This window comes from Bos grunniens, chromosome 28 (assembly GCF_055505025.1).
Source record: "Bos grunniens cultivar Pamir isolate PY7600 chromosome 28, Bosgru_T2T1.0, whole genome shotgun sequence".
Taxonomy (NCBI): domain Eukaryota; kingdom Metazoa; phylum Chordata; class Mammalia; order Artiodactyla; family Bovidae; genus Bos; species Bos grunniens.
Window position 1 is genome coordinate 22,967,889 of NC_141192.1, and position 17,675 is coordinate 22,985,563.

At 38.8% G+C, this 17,675-nt stretch overlaps 1 protein-coding gene across 10 annotated transcripts in view; it reads left to right on the forward strand.

The window, feature by feature from the left end:
- Nucleotides 1–17,675, forward strand: part of CTNNA3 (catenin alpha 3) — a 1,912,303-nt gene that overhangs the window by 918,485 nt on the left and 976,143 nt on the right. For 2 of the 10 annotated variants that reach the window (XM_086381636.1, XM_086381638.1), the window contains exon 2: nt 6,488–6,567. The exons of 4 other annotated variants lie outside the window; for them this stretch is intronic. In XM_086381636.1, coding sequence (XP_086237762.1) covers nt 6,488–6,567 — 80 coding nt within the window. Of the gene's footprint in view, nt 1–1,474; nt 2,520–6,487; nt 6,568–17,675 lie in introns of those variants that run through there. 4 more of the 10 variants (XM_086381640.1, XM_086381635.1, XM_086381637.1 and 1 more) reach the window with 4 other exon arrangements.

The window sequence follows — 17,675 nt, forward strand, 5'->3', positions numbered from 1 at the left end:
TTAGTTGCTAAGTCATGTCTGACTCTTTGCAACCCTATGGACTGTAGCCTGCCAGGCTCCCCTGCCCATGAAATTTCCCAGGCAAAAATACTGGAATGGGTTGCCATTTCCTTCTCCAGAGGATCTTCCCGAGCAAGGGATTGAACCTGTATTGGTGGAGAGATTCTTTACCACTGTGCCACCAGGGAAGCTCCATCTTTGTCTGTTAGTACTTAATAAAAATGTTCAAAAAAACTATTTTCATTAGTACATGGAGAAAATTGTTATTCAAATTGGGTGTCACTTTGTCCTCAGTCAAAAGGTTTTTGATGGTTATTCATAATGTTAAAACTTCCAGATATTACATATTCAGCAATAATTTTGATTGGAACTCATGGTCAGGAGAATCTATTTGTTGAAGAGAGTCTTTTAAAGGCCCCTGGTTGGCTGATTCATGTTTTCTCTGCATCTTGATTAAAGAAACCTGTATCTTCACTTTTACAGTCACATTTTGATTATGTGAGTCAGGATTCTGACCAGGATTATTAACCAAACTTGAGGATTGGTCAGTTGAGGGGAGGCACAAATGGCATTTTTAAAAAAGGTTGTGTGAGGATGTGGGCGGATTCCAGGATTTCAGAGTCAAAGAACGTTTTTCAGAATGTATGTTTAGTAGAGGTTCAAAAGGAAAGGAAAGCAGAATATGGTTCCTTTCCTTTAATCTTTTCTTACTGGATGTTATTTAAGGTTTCTGAGGGTTTCACTCCAGGAGCATTTATTCTGTATTTAAAAAAGAGCTGGGTTATTAGCTATGTGCCACATAGCAGTTTGACCATATTTAATATTTGCATTCTTCCTTAGATTTAATCACCTCCATTTTACTTTAGAGATCCCACTACACGACTTGCCTGGCAATACAGCTTTTATATTTTCCCATTTACTTTTATACTATTTCCAGTTTCTGGTGAACAGTCTGCTGTCAAGGCCATTCCCAAATCAATTTCTGAGTGTTGGATACTCAGGATGATGCATCTCCATTTGGGGAAATTTACTATAAGTTTTGTTGTGAGAAATGAATCCTTGTGTCACTCTCCTGCTAGAGGCAGTGAGTCACCAAAGAATGAAGCAGAATTAACATGGGGCATCTGTTTGACCCAGCAAATTCCTTCCCTGGGGAACAGTGGAATTTAAGCAGCATGGTATTGTAGTTTTTACACATAAAGTCCAGGGAAATGTAAGATGGTCACAGTGGTGCAGTGGAGCTGGCTATTAAAAATGGACTGTGCACACCTCTTTCTGACTCACAGCTGAGTGGCATCATGTTGGTAGCTTGATATGGGCCATGGTTGGAGTATTTGTACTAGGACATCAGTGAATACTACCAATAATTGATTACATTGTTTTAATTTCCTTCCTGGAGAACACATTGTTAAGCATTTGCTAGTGCAAGCCTGGAGAAGGCAATAGCACACCACTCCAGTACTCTTGCCTGGAAAATCCCATGGATGGAGGAGCCTGGCAGGCTGAGGTTCATCGGGTCACACAGAGTCGGTCAGACATGACTGAAGTGACTTAACAGCAGCAGCAGCAGCAGTGCAAGCCAGGGCCAGTGTACCTACAACATTGATTTTTTTTTTTTTTTCTTGTTGCTGTTCTCTAGTAGGTGTTTTCAAAATGCTGTCCTTGGACCAGTAATTTTCAGTATCACCTGGGAACTTGCTAGAAATGAAAATTATCTGCCCCCACCCTTAACCTACTGAATTAGAAACTCCAGAATTGAGACTCAGAAATCTTTTAACAAACCATACTTCTAGATGAATCTGAGGTATACCAAGTGTGAAACCCACTCCAGTATTCTTGCGTGGAGATTCCCATGGACAGAGGAGCCTAGTGGGCTACAGTCCATAGGGTAGCAAAGAGTGGGACACTACTGAAGTGACTTAGCACACAGAGTGTGAAAACCACTTCTCCACATAGTAAATAATTGAGGAAGAATAAATTAATTTTAATTGCATGCTGACCATAATTATCTCATTAATTATCTCATACCTGTCCCATTGTGCTTATCAAGATTTCAGAGGATAATGCTAAATGGGATTGCTGTTTATAGCACCCACAGCCGAGATGTGTCAAAGCTGTATCCCATCCAGGGCTCATGGCAGATGGAAGAGCACGCCTCATCATCTAACGTTCACATTCTTAAACTGAGAGCAGGGCCACGAAGCAGGTGATGTGAGTTATTCCAGTAACTAACATGTTCTTCGCTGGCTAAAAGTTAGCATCACCTGAAAGGCCTGTTAAGAGATTGCTGGATCCCACCCCGTGCATTTTTGATTGGTAGGCCTGGGAAGGACCCGTTGGTTTGCATTTCTAAAAAACTTCCCAGCTGACACTGAAGCTGCTGGTCTGGGGACAACTCTTGGAGAATCACTGCTCTAGAATGTCCTTTGAATGATCTGTTTCTGGATGAGTTTTTGCCTCCTGGCTTTTTGTTCTTCCTTGTTCTACATTAGCTTGGCTGTGATTTCTTCTCTGAGAAGGTACAGCCCGCATCATACGGGGCATGATTTTTAATGTGTAAGAGCCTGCCGAGCCCTCTATTTTCTGTCAAGATATTATTCAGAGTTATAATGCACTTTGTCATTTTTCTTCCTTCTTCTGCTAAGTTTTTACAGGCTTGGCACTTTTCTATTGTGTCAGGATGAAACTCGGCTGCTTCCTCGTTGCAGTGTTTGTGGCCTTATGATTCATACCTTTCACTACCATACGGATCAGTCACTAGGTTGAACAGGGTATTTTTCCTCTTCTTTGACTACAGTTTACTCCTTTGAATAGAATAACTTAATCCACCTGAGTTTCATCCTCTTATTCACTCTCTTCAATAGAATAGATGTTCTTTCCAATGCATGAAAAGCACAGTTTAAAGTGTTTACTGGCTGGTTTGAACTATGATCTGGGGTTACAGATTTAAAAGATTGTCATGATGGCTCTATGAGGCCTTGTACGCCTCACTGTCGAGATCAAGTAGAATGTCTACATCTTTTTTCTTTATAATGCTGCATTTGAGTGGACATGGCTAATATTGTTATTTGACTGCATCTTTTTAAGTCAATTTTTTAAATTATTAGGTTTCCCACCAACCTTGAATGAGAGGACTTTAAATTATATCTTGGCCACTCAAGAAGTTCTGTGACCTTGGAAAGGTCATTTATTTTGTTGGGTCTCACTTTCTTCATCTATAAAATGGAAATAATGGCATCTGAGCTGTTCATTTTTGTGTGGGGATCACAGTGATGTCTATGAAAGTGTTTCATAAACTCTGAAATGTTATGAAACTGTGAAGCATTATATGTCTTTTATAATGCTCAGCATGGTTATGACACAGAAGATACCCTTAAGATATGATATCTGGCTTGTGTATGTGTGTGTGGGGTCTCACAGATCTGTGGAAGCTGAACCTCAGAATGGTATCTGATATTTTATAGCTAACCTGAGTGTGGGGTGCAAGTATACAAAAGTGAGTATAAATCTGGTTATTGGCTAGACCTTAAGAGGCAGGAAAAACTGGGGATTGAATAGAAGCTTTTGAATAGTCTCATCCTGGACACCAGTGCATTATCAAGAAGTTGAGTGTGCCATTTAAATAACAGGAATAAGGGAAACCAAGATCCTCTTTTGTTGGTTTTTGGGTGTCTCCCAATAGCATTTCGGGAAACCAGGACCTTTTTTCCTGACTCTAAAGGCATACTTACTGGGACAAAGGGCAGAATGGGTGGTCAGTCTTAAGTATTCAGAATAGGAAATGCCAGGCTATGGGGATGTTGTGTGTTTGTTTGTGCATATGTGTGTATATTTATGGTAAATATTTGAACCAGGGTTTATGAAATCCTACAGAGTCTATCTTGAGAAGAGAGTGGAAGTTTTGTAAAAGAGATTTCTCTCCCTTTTGGGCTTTCACAGTGTTTAGAAAATTGGATATAATTCACTTGCGAGTTTGTACTATGATGCACTGATATTTATGTCTGTCATATATTTGACAATTACCTGTACTCTCTAAACAAAGTAGCATAAAAAGTGGTGGCTTAAGACCATGGGGACTCTCTGCCTCAATACTAATTACCTTTCTGGTGGTGAATAAGTCAGTTAATCTGTGTGAAACTTAGTTTCCTTAAACAAAAGTAATAATTATTGACTCATTTGCCTTCCCTAAGTTGCAGATGAAATAATGTATAAAAAAGTACTTTGTCAGCTGTAAAACATGCTAGAAATGCAAGATTTTATTTTCCAAAGCTTCTACTCTAAGGCTTTAGAGGTAGTTGATGCAATTGTGTTTGTTATAGAATATAAAACTGGTTAGAACAATGTTGCTTGAGGGAAAGAATCTTTAGGTGCCTTCAGTGCCTGCTGAACAACCACAAGCCGTATGTCCTGATTCTGGCATCCAGTCTCCTGGCAGGTTGGCTAGCTGCCATTCTGTTCTCCCTATTCTGTGACTTTTCTGTGACCTGAATGAAGACATAGGAGGTAATGTTCTTCAGACTCACAGGTGATTCAGACTGGAGAGGGAGTAGCTAATACTATGAATGCAGATCCAGAATTCAAATTAACTTCAAAAGGCAGGAACAATGATCTGAAAGCACCAAGATAAAATATAACATGGATATAAATAAAGTTCTTCTTTTAGAGTAAAAATAATCTATTGCGCAAATTCAGGATGAGGGTGATTTGCCTTGGAGGAAGCTGATATGAAACCATCTGGGGGTTTTAGATGATGTCTACAAGCTCAAATAGAATGTGATGCATTTGCTCTGGGGAGAAAAAAAAATACAGTACTGAATAGAGAAATACGGGTGCTCACCAGAGTGATCTGCTCTTCAGAAATCTAAATTCTGAATTAGGTGATTAGGGATCTGGTCCTCTGGTCTTCACATTAATATTTCATAATGTGACCTTGCTCAAGTCATTTCATGTCTCTTGGGTTTACTTTCTCTAATCTATAGAATGAGAATTTAAACTATTTCTGAGATTGCTTCCAGCTATAGAAGAATCTGTGATTCTTAGTTGTGTCATACAAAACCTTTTTTTTTTTGGAGTTTTTTAAGAATTGATATCGCTATACATAGTAGAAAAAATTCAATTACAGAGAAATAACTGAGGCAAAATTAGAATATATACGTATCTATTTTATTTTTCAGTGATTCTGACCTTTAATTTTGTTAGTTCAGCCAATGGCCTTCTCAAAAATAATGCATTTCTCAATGTATTTTGCTTAACCGGTGTGCCTTAAGAGCTTTTCTGGATGTTCAGATTTTTCTGTGACTTTCAGGTACAAATCCCAGCAGGGTCCGGTTGGCTCATTTTCCTTCCAAGACAGATAAATTGAGCTGTATGTGCTTTTACAGTGTGTGGTCTTAGATGTCTAGCATGAGACTTTCAAAATTAAGGTCCTGTCTACTGCTTATAGACATATACAGGATCTCAGACCTCCCTGTGTAGAAATAACAGTTTATCAGCAAAACTATGGAGTCATTTTTACTGCCAGAAAAGGAATGTTGCTTCTCTCTAACTTACAGAAGTGCTATTTCTTTAATGTAAGCTTTAATTGAGCCGCAAATGACTTAATAGTTTGCTGTATCTCTGAGTTTTGGGATATGTAGTGTTTTTGAGGAGGAATGGTTTGCATGCTGGCTATGTTTAGTGTTTTAATGCACCTACTGTCTTTAGTGTCTTAATGTACCTGCTATCTTTTCACTCTTTTCATTATATTATTTGACATTGGGTTTGTACTCTAGTTCATACAATTACGTATTTTTGTGTTGTTTTGAAACCCTGAACTGAATTAAGTGAATGGGAATTACTCAAAGTATCTCTTTTATAATCATACCAGATAAAAAATTAATCATATTAAAGGTGTTGCATTAGGAAAGATAGCAACTTATGTTTCCTTCTCTTCATTCCACTGCTTTTTTCCCTTTCCTTTTTTCTCTGCCTTCCTCTGTTCCACCCAGTCATTTTCCATTTTGTCTTTTCCCTTTTGTTTCTTCCACCCATAAGTATTGAATTACCAGTGTGTTATTATGGTCTGCCTTCATCATGCTTGCAATCTAGGAGAAGAGTTATTTAAGTAAACAATTAGAGTGCAGAGTGGTAGAGCAGCCAGGTCTATGAAGGCCAGAGAGGACATCCCAGAATAAATTTTAAACTGGAGAGTCAAAGGCTGATTTTTAGTTAGTGCAACAAGGAAGCTGAACTGAATTGGATGTAGGAAATGTTCTAAGCAGAGGGAAAGTATTTAGTAAAATATTGAGACATCAAAAAGCATAGCATAATTAAAAAAAAAAGTCAGTATGGTTGAAGCCTGGTCCACAAGGGGAGATTGGCCAGAAAAAGAATGAGGGGGGGGGCAAGATTTTAAAAGGTCTTTTGGGTTGTGAACCTAAAGAGTAATAGGGAGTCACTGGAGGGTTGAAGAAAGAAAATAACATGATCAATTTTCTGTTTTTAAAAGACAACTTTCCCTGTAGGCTGGAAACTGAAGCTGACTTGGAAAGACACAAGTTTGATTATAGAATTATTGTCATGGTTCAGGTAAGAGATGGTGATGATGCAGAATTGGATTTGAGGGGGAGTGGTAGATACTGGAATATCTATTTCATCTGAACAAAGCTTTGGAATCTTTATTTATTTTCAGATAATCATCTTTAAAGTATTGTTAAAAAATAAGAACAAAAATCCTTTTCCTCCTTCTTTTTGTTATTCCTAATTTGAGGACCTACAGACTGCCCCCCAAATAGATTCAGAGCTGTGAGAAATTGAGGTATTCAGAATAAATATCTAGAGGCTATGTCGATTTGAGTAGAATAAGAAGCACCAGAATAAGAGAGTTCTAAATGTAAGCCCCAGTTTTCCCTCTAATGAGCTGTATGACTATGGCTAAATAGCTTAACCCCTCTAGGCACTCCTTTCAGTTCCCATGATTCTGGGATGTCTGTGAAAAGAATTCTAGGGAGGAAAAGCCTTTAAGTGTTTATTTGCATTTTGAACATCTTAATACTGTTTTAATTTCTATGGAGATGCATCTCAAAATTCTGCATTCACCAAGTGAGAAGCCTTGCTAACAGTATCAGAAATCTGAACCTATAATGTAGTAAATCTGGAACTAAAAATAAGACAGTCTTTCTATTTTACACATTTGCTTGTAGACGTGAAAGGAGATTTTGAACTCTGTGAAAGATGAGCCACAAAAATTTAATTTTTGAGGCTAGAAATGTGTACTAATGAGAAATTGGGCTGAAGTGTAGAGTTGTACCCAAATGTGAGTCCACTGACTGCTGCCTATTTGGTGACTTAAAAATCCCCTGTGGAAGCTTATTAAAATTATAGAGAGTAAATCTTAGCAGTTCTCACCCCCCCCCCCAAAAATTGTAACTTTGTATGGTGATGGATGGTAACTAGACTTACTGTGGTGACCATTTTGCATACACAAATATCAAATCATTATGTTGTACACCTGAAACTAATATAATGCTGTATGTTAATTATCCTTTAATAAAGCAAATAGTAAAAATAATTTATGAATCCTGGTCTCCACCTTATAGTTTCTGGTCAATGGGTGGGGGTTTAAAACAAATTGAGAGGATGCTATACTCTGGGGCAGTATTTTTGAGCATGGTTTATGAGATCACATTAGTCCTGCAAAATGTTTCCTAATTTGAGAAACACTGCGTAATGTAATGCCTTTTATAGATTAACATATTAGAGGTTCTGGGACATCCTAAATGAAAGAATGAGTTTAACCTTCTTTATTCCCGTGTTTCTCTGATTCCATTGGTCCCTCAATCACTTTGGTTAGGATCTGTTTTAACAGCTCAAAGTACTGGCATTCTGTGTTAAAAATTCAGAAGATGTGAATTATTTTTTATAGTCACTGAATTATCCATGAAGTGGTCTAAGAACATTAACCCTTTATTATTTAAGCAAAGGCATTCACTTGTGAAATTGCTGAGGGAATAAGGATACATATTTTGCCTGCATAATAGGCTAATTTCAAGCCACCTGACACGGGCACTATCAAATGGGTTGTACATATTGTGTTACCCGACTCTTAAGCATTTAATCTAGGTGAAGACCTCTTCCATAGAGCTGTGCAGTGTGTAACATGCCAAGCCTTCTATGGCTGTTTTCTCCTATAAGCAAGGCAGCCAACCCTGTGATTTTGCTTTCACTGGCATCAGAAATCAACCTTGGAACGATCTTGCACAGCTTATGACTCTGAATAGTAGGCCCCTAAAATTCTGTCTAGGATAAGACTGTACAAAACAGTTGGGTTTCAATAAAATAATGATTTCCATAAGTCATGCACTAAAACTTAACCATTTAAAAATGAATGTATTTACGAAGCAGAACTGATCAGCAGATATGTTACTGGTCAAAGTGTAGTTTTTTTTATCATTTCATAACAGTTATTGATCATCATGTGGCAGGTGACATGCTTGGTACTAGAGTCACAAAGGAGAAAAAGACAGTTTCTGCTTTTCAAAAAGGGCAACTTAGCAGATGGTTGTAGCACATTATGGTAGTAATTCCAATTGAAGTAGGTGTGAGGGACAATTGGAACATAAAACATAATGTGCTTGACACTGGCCTTGAGAAATCAGGAAAAATTTCCCAGCTGAAACTTCTCTGGTTCCATTTGGTTTCCAATTTTCTACTGAAACCCTGTGCTGACTCTGCTATTCAGTTACCAAGTGAAAGTTTAGATTTTGCTGCCTTGCATGTGCTCATATGCTTTTCCAAAATAAATTGTGTTTATGTAATAATTTTTACCTTTTCTCCTCACTCATCATTTCCATCCTGATATTACTTTGAATTATAAACCCCCACAATAGTCTTAGTTTCAGCTGAGTATTCACATTTCTGGTACAAGCTAATAGAATTTTTCATTTGCTTTTGGTTTGCAGATGTTGAACACATGGCTCTTAAGCATAGCATTATTCTTAGAAGGATGACAGTCTTCAAACATTTTGATTAGTACCTCAATTTTATCCACTTCTCCATATTGAAGTAAGCTTGTGTTTTATATCTTCTCTGCTTCATCTCCAACATAAAGCTCTAGGATTCAGGAAGGCAATTTTTGTCTCTAGTTTTATACCTACCAAGCTACTGTGAGACTTTCAAAAAGGGTTGATAACTTTTAATGCCAGAAATGGAATATTTTACTTAATTTTTTACAGAGCTCAAAGAAATATACCTGCCTCAAGAATAGATACACATTGTCTATTTGCAATATCTTATATTTGTGTAGCATTTTACAGTTGGTAAGATATTTTGCCTGCATTATTTCACTTAATTCTCCATTGCCATTTGAAATGTGAGGAAAATGGAGCTTAGTAAGGTTGAGTGTTATTCCAGATAGAACAGCTAGTCAGCGACAGAACCAGGACTTAAAGCCTTCAGCCTCCAGTTTTGAAGCTCTTTCCACGTTGCATAGACACATTGCTATATATAAGGTATATAAAAAAGAGACCAAGATAGACTGGAATTTTTGTTTGGTAATGGAAAAGCAAAAATTGTTAGTATCATTTTTAATCGTCTGGGTGGATGAGATTCTATATGGCATGAAAAAAAGAAAATTAATAACCATAGTAAGTTGAATGTGGTAGAATTTGGTGAAGCAGGGCAAGAAGGTAGAGCTGATTTACTGTTTAATGAAGCAGCACTGTAGGCAGCAGGACAGGTTGGGAAAAAAATTAGCAAAGACACACAAATCAGCAGTAGGAAAGACAGGGTGCTATTGAGTGGGGAATGGACATAGAAAGGAAGCTGGTCAAAGAGACAGAGCCCCAAACAAAGACTATAGCCGCACCTTCATTCTGAGGTTGGAACCTGTTACAGGCTGATTGTCCTGAGCCAAAGTTGATGGCACAGCTACTGGTCAGTGAGGAAACTATAGTCAGCATATGGCTGGTTCTTGACAAATCATCAGGGATTTGGTATAGTTCAGTCACACAAGTCATGTCCTTCTGTCCTGATAAAAGAGCATTATGGGTAAGAGGCGGTAGCTGGAAAGTGGCTGAAAGCTTTGAGTTTCTTGAGGATGCTTTAAAAAATGAAGAGCCATATGAAGATGTGACTCCAAGGCACATAATTGGCATTATGCTATAAACCCAAGGAATAATCTGATTTGCTACTTTTTTAAAAGTTTAATCAATTTTAAGTTGACCAGGATACCATAGTAGTAAGAGAGTTTAACTTTCTCTGTCCTTAACAAATGAATGAGATGTCTCAAATTACTTAATATTAGAGAACACACACACCCTTTTTCAAGTGTCATGTAATATTTTTCAAAAGTTAGATTTTATTGAGGTTTATTTTTGGCTTAAAACTCAGAAAATAAAGTCACATTGTCTTGCAACAGTTGTATAAAACTGTAAATAAATTAGAAACCAAAACATTGAATCACATAGATATTTTAAACAGCTTTATCACTCTATAATAAATTGTACATATATAAGGTATATAGTTTGGTAAGATAAATGTCTACATTCATGAAATCATGAATAAGGAACATGTTGAACATATTTTCCTTGTGTCCTTTTTAAATCCCTCCTATCCAGCCCCTTCCTGTCTCTAAAAATCTCTCCCTTTAAGTGATGTTGGATCAAAAGGGAAGCTAAATGCTAACAATCTGAGACTGATCATTCTATTGATCAGTTATATGTTATATATACATGTTGAGGAGAAGGCGATGGCACCCCACTCCAGTACTCTTGGCTGGAAAATCCTATAGAAGGAGGAGCCTGGTGGGCTGCCGTCTATGGGGGCGCTAAGAGTCGGACACAACTGAGCGACTTCACTTTCACTTTTCACTTTCATGCATTGGAGAAGGAAATGGCAACCCACTCCAGTATTCTTGCCTGGAGAATCCCAGGGACGGGGGAGCCTCGTGGGCTGCCGTCTATGGGGTAGCACAAAGTCCGACACGACTGAAGCGACTTAGCAGCATACATGTTGAACTGACAAAGTAGGCACTAGGAGTTCAGAGAAGGAAGATTTCAGGAAAAGAAGGCATGTTTAGAAACAATTCTTAGAGTCAGTTGAACTTGACTTTACCCTGAAACAGATGGAATCAGTTGGGAGGGCATTAACTTTGGGGCAAGAGGACTACAAAACCAAGGTAGGAATGAAGGCTGAGTGATCCTAGGAGTGCAAGAAGACTTTTTTGGACTCATGCAGAAGTAGGATGCTGATGATCTGTAGAAAATAGAGTTTAGCTACTTTGCAGAGGGTCTTGAAAATGAAGCTGAGTATAGATTTATGATAATGAAAAAAATCAGAGGCTTTTTTTTTAACTAGAGAAAAGGATCAACTTTATTCATTTATCATTTATTTAAAATATTTTTATTGAATGCTAACTATATGTTGGGCACTATTTAAGTGCTAAGTGAAAGTGAAGTCGCTCAGTCATGTCCAACTCTTTGTGACCCTATGGACTATTAGCCTATCAGGCTCCTCCGTCCGTTGGATTTTCCAGGCAAGAGTGCTGGAGTGGATTGCCATTTCCTACTCCAGGGGATCTTCCTGACCCAGGAATCGAACCATGGTATCCCGCATTGCGGGCAGATGCTTTACCGTCTGAGCCACCAGGGAAGCCTAAGTGCTAATGGATATGCTTTTAATATATGGCTATTTGGAAGGGCACTGTCTACTGTGTGTCTTTGTAAGGATTTGTTTTTTTTTTTTAATTTAAATTTATTTATTTTAATTAGAGGCTAATTACTTTACAGTATTGTATAGGTTTTGCCATACATCAACATGAATCTGCCACAGGTGTACACGTGTTCCCTATCCTGAACCTCCCTCACATGTCCCTCCCCATACTATCCCTCTGGGTCATCCCAGTGCACCAGCCCCAAACATCCTGTATCCTGCATCGAACCTGGACTGGCGATTCATTTCTTTTATGATATTATACATGTTTCAATGCCATTCTCCCAAATCATCCCCCCACTCCCTCTCCCACAGAGTCCAAAAGACTGTTCTATATATCTGTGTCTCTTTTGCTGTCTCGTATACAGGGTTATCATTACCATCTTTCTAAATTCCATATATATGCGTTAGTATACTGTATTGGTGTTTTTCTTTCTGGCTTACTTCACTCTGTATAATCGGCTCCAGTTTCATCCACCTCATTAGAACTGATTCAAATGTATTCTTTTTAATGGCTGCGTAATACTCCATTGTGTATATGTACCACTGCTTTCTTATCCATTCATCTGCTGATGGACATCTAGGTTGCTTCCATGTCCTGGCTATTATAAACAGTGCTGCGATGAACATTGGGGTACACATGTCTCTTTCAATTCTGGTTTCCTCAGTGTGTATGCCCAGCAGTGGGATTGCTGACAAACACATGAAAAGATGCTCAACATCACTCATTATCAGAGAAATGCAAATCAAAACCACAATGAGGTACCATTTCATGCCAGTCAGAATGGCTGCAATCCAAAAATCTACAAGCAATAAATGCTGGAGAGGGTGTGGAGAAAAGGGAATCCTTTTACCCTGCGAACTAGTACAGCCACTATGAAGAACAGGGTGGAGATTCCTTAAAAAAACTGGATTTTTTTTTGAATTTTATTTTATTTTTAAACTTTACATAATTGTATTAGTTTTGCCAAATATCAAAATGAATCTATCACAGGTATACATGTGCTCCTCATCCTGAACCCTCCTCCCTCCTCCCTTCCCATACCATCCCTCTGGGTCGTCCCAGTGCACTAGCCCCAAGCATCCAGTATCGTGCATCGAACCTGGACTGGCATCTCGTTTCATACATGATATTTTACATGTTTCAATGCCATTCTCCCAAATCTTCCCACCCTTTCCCTCTCCCACCGAGTCCATAAGACTGTTCCATACATCACTGTCTCTTTTGCTGTCTCGTACACAGGGTTATTGTTATCATCTTTCTAAATTCCATATATATGCATTAGTATACTGTATTGGTGTTTTTCCTTCTGGCTTACTTCACTCTGTATAATAGGCTCCAGTTTCGGAAATAAAAGCAAAAATAAACAAATGGGACCTAATTAACCTTAAAAGCTTCTGCACATCAAAGGAAACTATCAGCAAGGTGAAAAGACATCCTTCAGAATGGGAGAAAATAATAGCAAATGAAGCAACTGACAAACAACTAATCTCAAAAATATACAAGCAACTCCTACAGCTCAACTCCAGAAAAATAAATGACCCAATCAAAAAATGGGCCAAAGAACTAAATAGACATTTCTCCAAAGAAGACATACAGATGGCTAACAAACACATGAAAAGATGCTCAACATCACTCATTATCAGAGAAATGCAAATCAAGACCACTATGAGGTACCATTTCACACCAGTCAGAATGGCTGCGATCCAAAAGTCTACAAATAATAAATGTTGAAGAGGGTGTGGAGAAAAGGGAACCCTCTTACACTGTTGGTGGGAATGCAAACTAGTACAGCCACTATGGAGAACAGTGTGGAGATTCCTTAAAAAACTGGAAATAGAACTGCCTTATGATCCAGCAATCCCACTGCTGGGCATACACACTGAGGAAACCAGAAGGGAAAGAGACACGTGTACCCCAATGTTCATCGCAGCACTGTTTATAATAGCCAGGACATGGAAGCAACCTAGATGCCCATCAGCAGATGAATGGATAAGAAAGCAGTGGTACATATACACAATGGAGTATTACTCAGCCATTAAAAAGAATTCATTTGGATTTGTTTTTAAATAATCTTTATTTTAGAAAAATTTTAGATTTATAGAAAAATTGTAAGAATATTACAGACTCCTATATGCCTTTTATTCATTTTTCTCTGTTGTTGATATCCTATTATGTTGCATCTGTCAAAGCTCAGAAACTGACACTAGTACTTTACTATTAACCAAATGCCAGACTTAACTGCATTTTCTTAGTTTATATAGTGTCTTTTTTTTTCTTTTTTGGTCCCAGGATCCATTTAAGAGACCATGTTACATTTGGTTACCATGTCTTCTTATGGTCCTATAGTCAGTTAGCCAGTTCAGTTGCTCAGTTGTGTCTGACTCTTTGCGACCCCATGGACTGCAGCTCGCCAGGCTTCCCTGTCCATCACCATCTCCCGGAGCTTGCTCAAACTCATGTCCATCGGTTCGGTGATGCCATCCATCCACTTAATGTCCTTAGACTGTGATAATTTCTCAGATTTTCTTTCTTTTTGATGACCTTGACAATTTTGAGAATAACTGGTTAGATATTTTGTATAATTCCCTTCAATTTGGGTTTGTCTGATGTTTCCCTCTTACTATTTGCTTTTGAAATAGCAAATGCAGGTTCCATGCACAAATCAAAAGTTTAAGTTCATGTTTCAATTTTACTGCCTTTAATCTTTTTTGAACAGTAAACCCTGTAGTATCCTTAGATCATTTTCAAAGTATGTTTTGCCTTATCTATTCAGCTTAGCTGTCACATTTATTTCAGTCTACCAGGGTTTCCTGGAAAGAGGAATTTCTAATCAAATCAGTAAGGATTTGAATGACAGATTCCAAGAAATCCTTGCAAGACTTTGATGCCTTTTGATAGTCATAATTCAGTCACTTCTGTGGCTCTGTTGCAGGAAGGGGAACCCCTTCCTGGGCCCGAAACTGGGCTCTTGTCTAACACTTGGAAATGAATTGTCCAAGGAGACACATGTGCTGACAAAGCAAGAGATTTTATTGGGAAAGGGCACCCGGGTGGAGAGCAGTAGGGTGAGGGAACCCAGGAGAACAGCTCTGCCACGTGGCCTGCAGTCTCGGGTATTATGGTGATGGAATTAGTTTCCGGGTTGTCTTTAGCCAATCATTCTGACTCAGAGTCCTTCCTGGTGGTACACACCTTGTTCAGCCAAGATGGATGCCAGAGAGAAGGATTCTGGGAGGTGTTTGGGCAGGTGGTGTCTCCTTTTGACCTTTCCCAAACTCTTCTGGTTGGTGGAGGCTTATTAGTTCTCTGTTCCTTACCAGGACCTCCTGTTGTAAAACAACTCATGCAAATGGTTACTATGGTGCCTGGTCAGGGTGGATGGTTTCAATCAGTGTGCTTCCCCTAACAATTCAGTAATAGATGGGCTCTGATCTGTGACTCGTATCATCTTATGATTTTAGCTTGAACTTTGTGCAAATTGCTACCTGCCATATCACAGGTTGGTGTGACTGAGATAACAGTGTTCAGATGTGACTACACAGGCTAGTATGCTGTTTTCTTATATACTCTCAAACCTTCCCAGGAATTGAAACACCCAAAATTGAGTTAGGAGATTCTGAGTAAGAACCTTGTATTACTGCTTAACGTTATTGACCGACTCAGAAATGTTCTTTGGCCCACTCCCTGAAAAAACAAGTGCTTGGCATATCCACAGGTTTCTTTCTTCTGGGACTAAAGAAAGAACAGTCATGTTTTCTTCCTACCTGTACACTAAATAAATCTGAATTCATTGTGACTTTTGAGACCCTCGAAGATACTATTGTTAGGTAGATAGAATAGAAAACAGGAGTCCAAAATGGAGGTGGCTAAAAGATGAGGAAAGGAAAAGCCCACGAAAATAGAACAAAGGAAGGTCAAAGGAAGGTCCGAGGACCGGAGTGAGGACTTCAGGCAGAACAGCACTCCTGGTTAAGCCCAATTTGCATAGGGCAGGCCCAGGGGGAAGAAAGAAAATATAAAAAGAGGAGCCAAAGGGCTCGCTGTCTCTCTCTCTCTCTCTCTGTCTCCCACGTACTGGGGCGCTCTTCTCTTCGCATCTTTGAGTCGACATGCCCTCATGCCTTGCAGGTGGATTTTCCTGCTATTATCTAAATAAAATAGAGCTGTAACATGGAGCTGTAACACTAATTTGTCGAAGAGCTATAACATGGACCATTGGAGACCTGAGAGCTAAAACACGGTATGTCCAAGACCCGAGAGCTGTGACACGCTGAGGGTTTTAATGTCCATCACCCCAAATCTTTGTTGTGAAGAGACAGAACCGAGGAACATACACTTGCGTGACACTATGATGACTTTCAACTTTTTATTCCTGGATGAGGGTATGGCCTAAATGGAAACATTTTGGGTTTGTGTCTAGCCCCTCTGATTATTAATAGTCTGGCATTATGAGTAACACTTATATTCTCTAAGCCTTAGTGTTTAGAGAATAATGTCTCCTTTCTAAATTTGATTTAAAAAATAATAAAATAAAATAAATTTGATTTAGACTCAGTTAAGATAAAGCATGGAAAGTGCCCAGAACAGTGTCTATAGCTCAAATAAACTTTAGCTTCTCTTATTATTGTTACTCCCAGTATCTAGAGTGATAAAGTAATTTAGAAAACTGCATGCATTAGCATGGCTTTGTTACTAGCACACAATGTTTGGATTTCACCCCCGCCTCATATCCTGCTCAGAAATTCTGGTGGCCAGTGTCCCGCTGCTCCTGCCTTTACTCTCCTCTGCCACAACTCTTTTTGTATAAGAAGAATGGATGCTTCTACATGTTTAAAGAAGAAATGTTGTAAAATATGTTTTTTTTTTTAATTTACCTAAAACATCTATTCCAATTAAGACATCATAAAAGGCTTTTGCATATAGGACTTTGCCTTAGTGGTCTTATGTAGTTTATCAGGAAGTAGAGTTTTTAAGAGTAGCAAGTTCTATTTTTTTTTTTTTAATCCAGATGGAGCTATCTGTACCACTGGCATTCTCTCAGTCACTGTTCAGTTCTTACCACCAGCAAGGGGTGTGGAAAAGTTGTTGATAAACAGATTTCTCTGACCCCGAGTATAATTCTGTATTTGTTGGAAGCTCTGAGAGCCTGGTCTGGGACTATGCCACTAGCAGAGCTGTTGCAGCCCCCCTGCCTGGACTCACAAAGCCAGGCTTTGCAGGGAGTGGTAATTTTAGTTGTCTTCTCAGTATGCCCTGCCACCCAGCCTTTCTCATTCTGTCTGTTAATGCCTCAATTAAAGAACACAGCTTTCTTTGTGCTGGCCTGAGGATCAGATGCTTCAGAGCAGGAAGGGGATAATCCCACACCTACAGTAATGCAAAGGTTTCTTACTTGCTCAGTCAGTCAGCAGGGCCTGCTCCACACAGCCAAGGAAGCAGCTCCTTTCCTGGTAGGCCTTGCGGGCAGAGGGATAGTTCAAGAGTCGCCATCCACAAGCATTTGTATTTCCTCTCTTTCCCTTTAACTTCATAAGAAGTGAAAATAGTAACTTTTTTAATGGGACCTGTGCATTATAGTTAAAGATGGTGAATGCTAATAGTCTAATATTGAAAACATTTAATTGCAGGTTATAGTATGAGTCACTGAAGCCTCATTTAACATGGCATTGCATGGGAAGAATTCTAGGGAATATTAAGGGTATAATGGCATGTTTTAGAGAACCCTTGATATGTATAAGGTCATAATGTTCACCTGAAGGTTTATATTTCATTAATTGTAAATCTTGAAAAGTAAGATTCCTATGAATGTGTTCAGAATAGTAGGAAAAGCATATGGTTAGAACTCTTGTGCCTGCTCCAGCTGATCAGTGGTGGCTTCCTAGGGCTCTGTGATGAGGATTCTGAAGATCCATTGTAACTATAGAAAGAATGCCATGAGTGATTAAAAATGTCGGCTATGGGTGTGGGAAAAGGAAATGACACT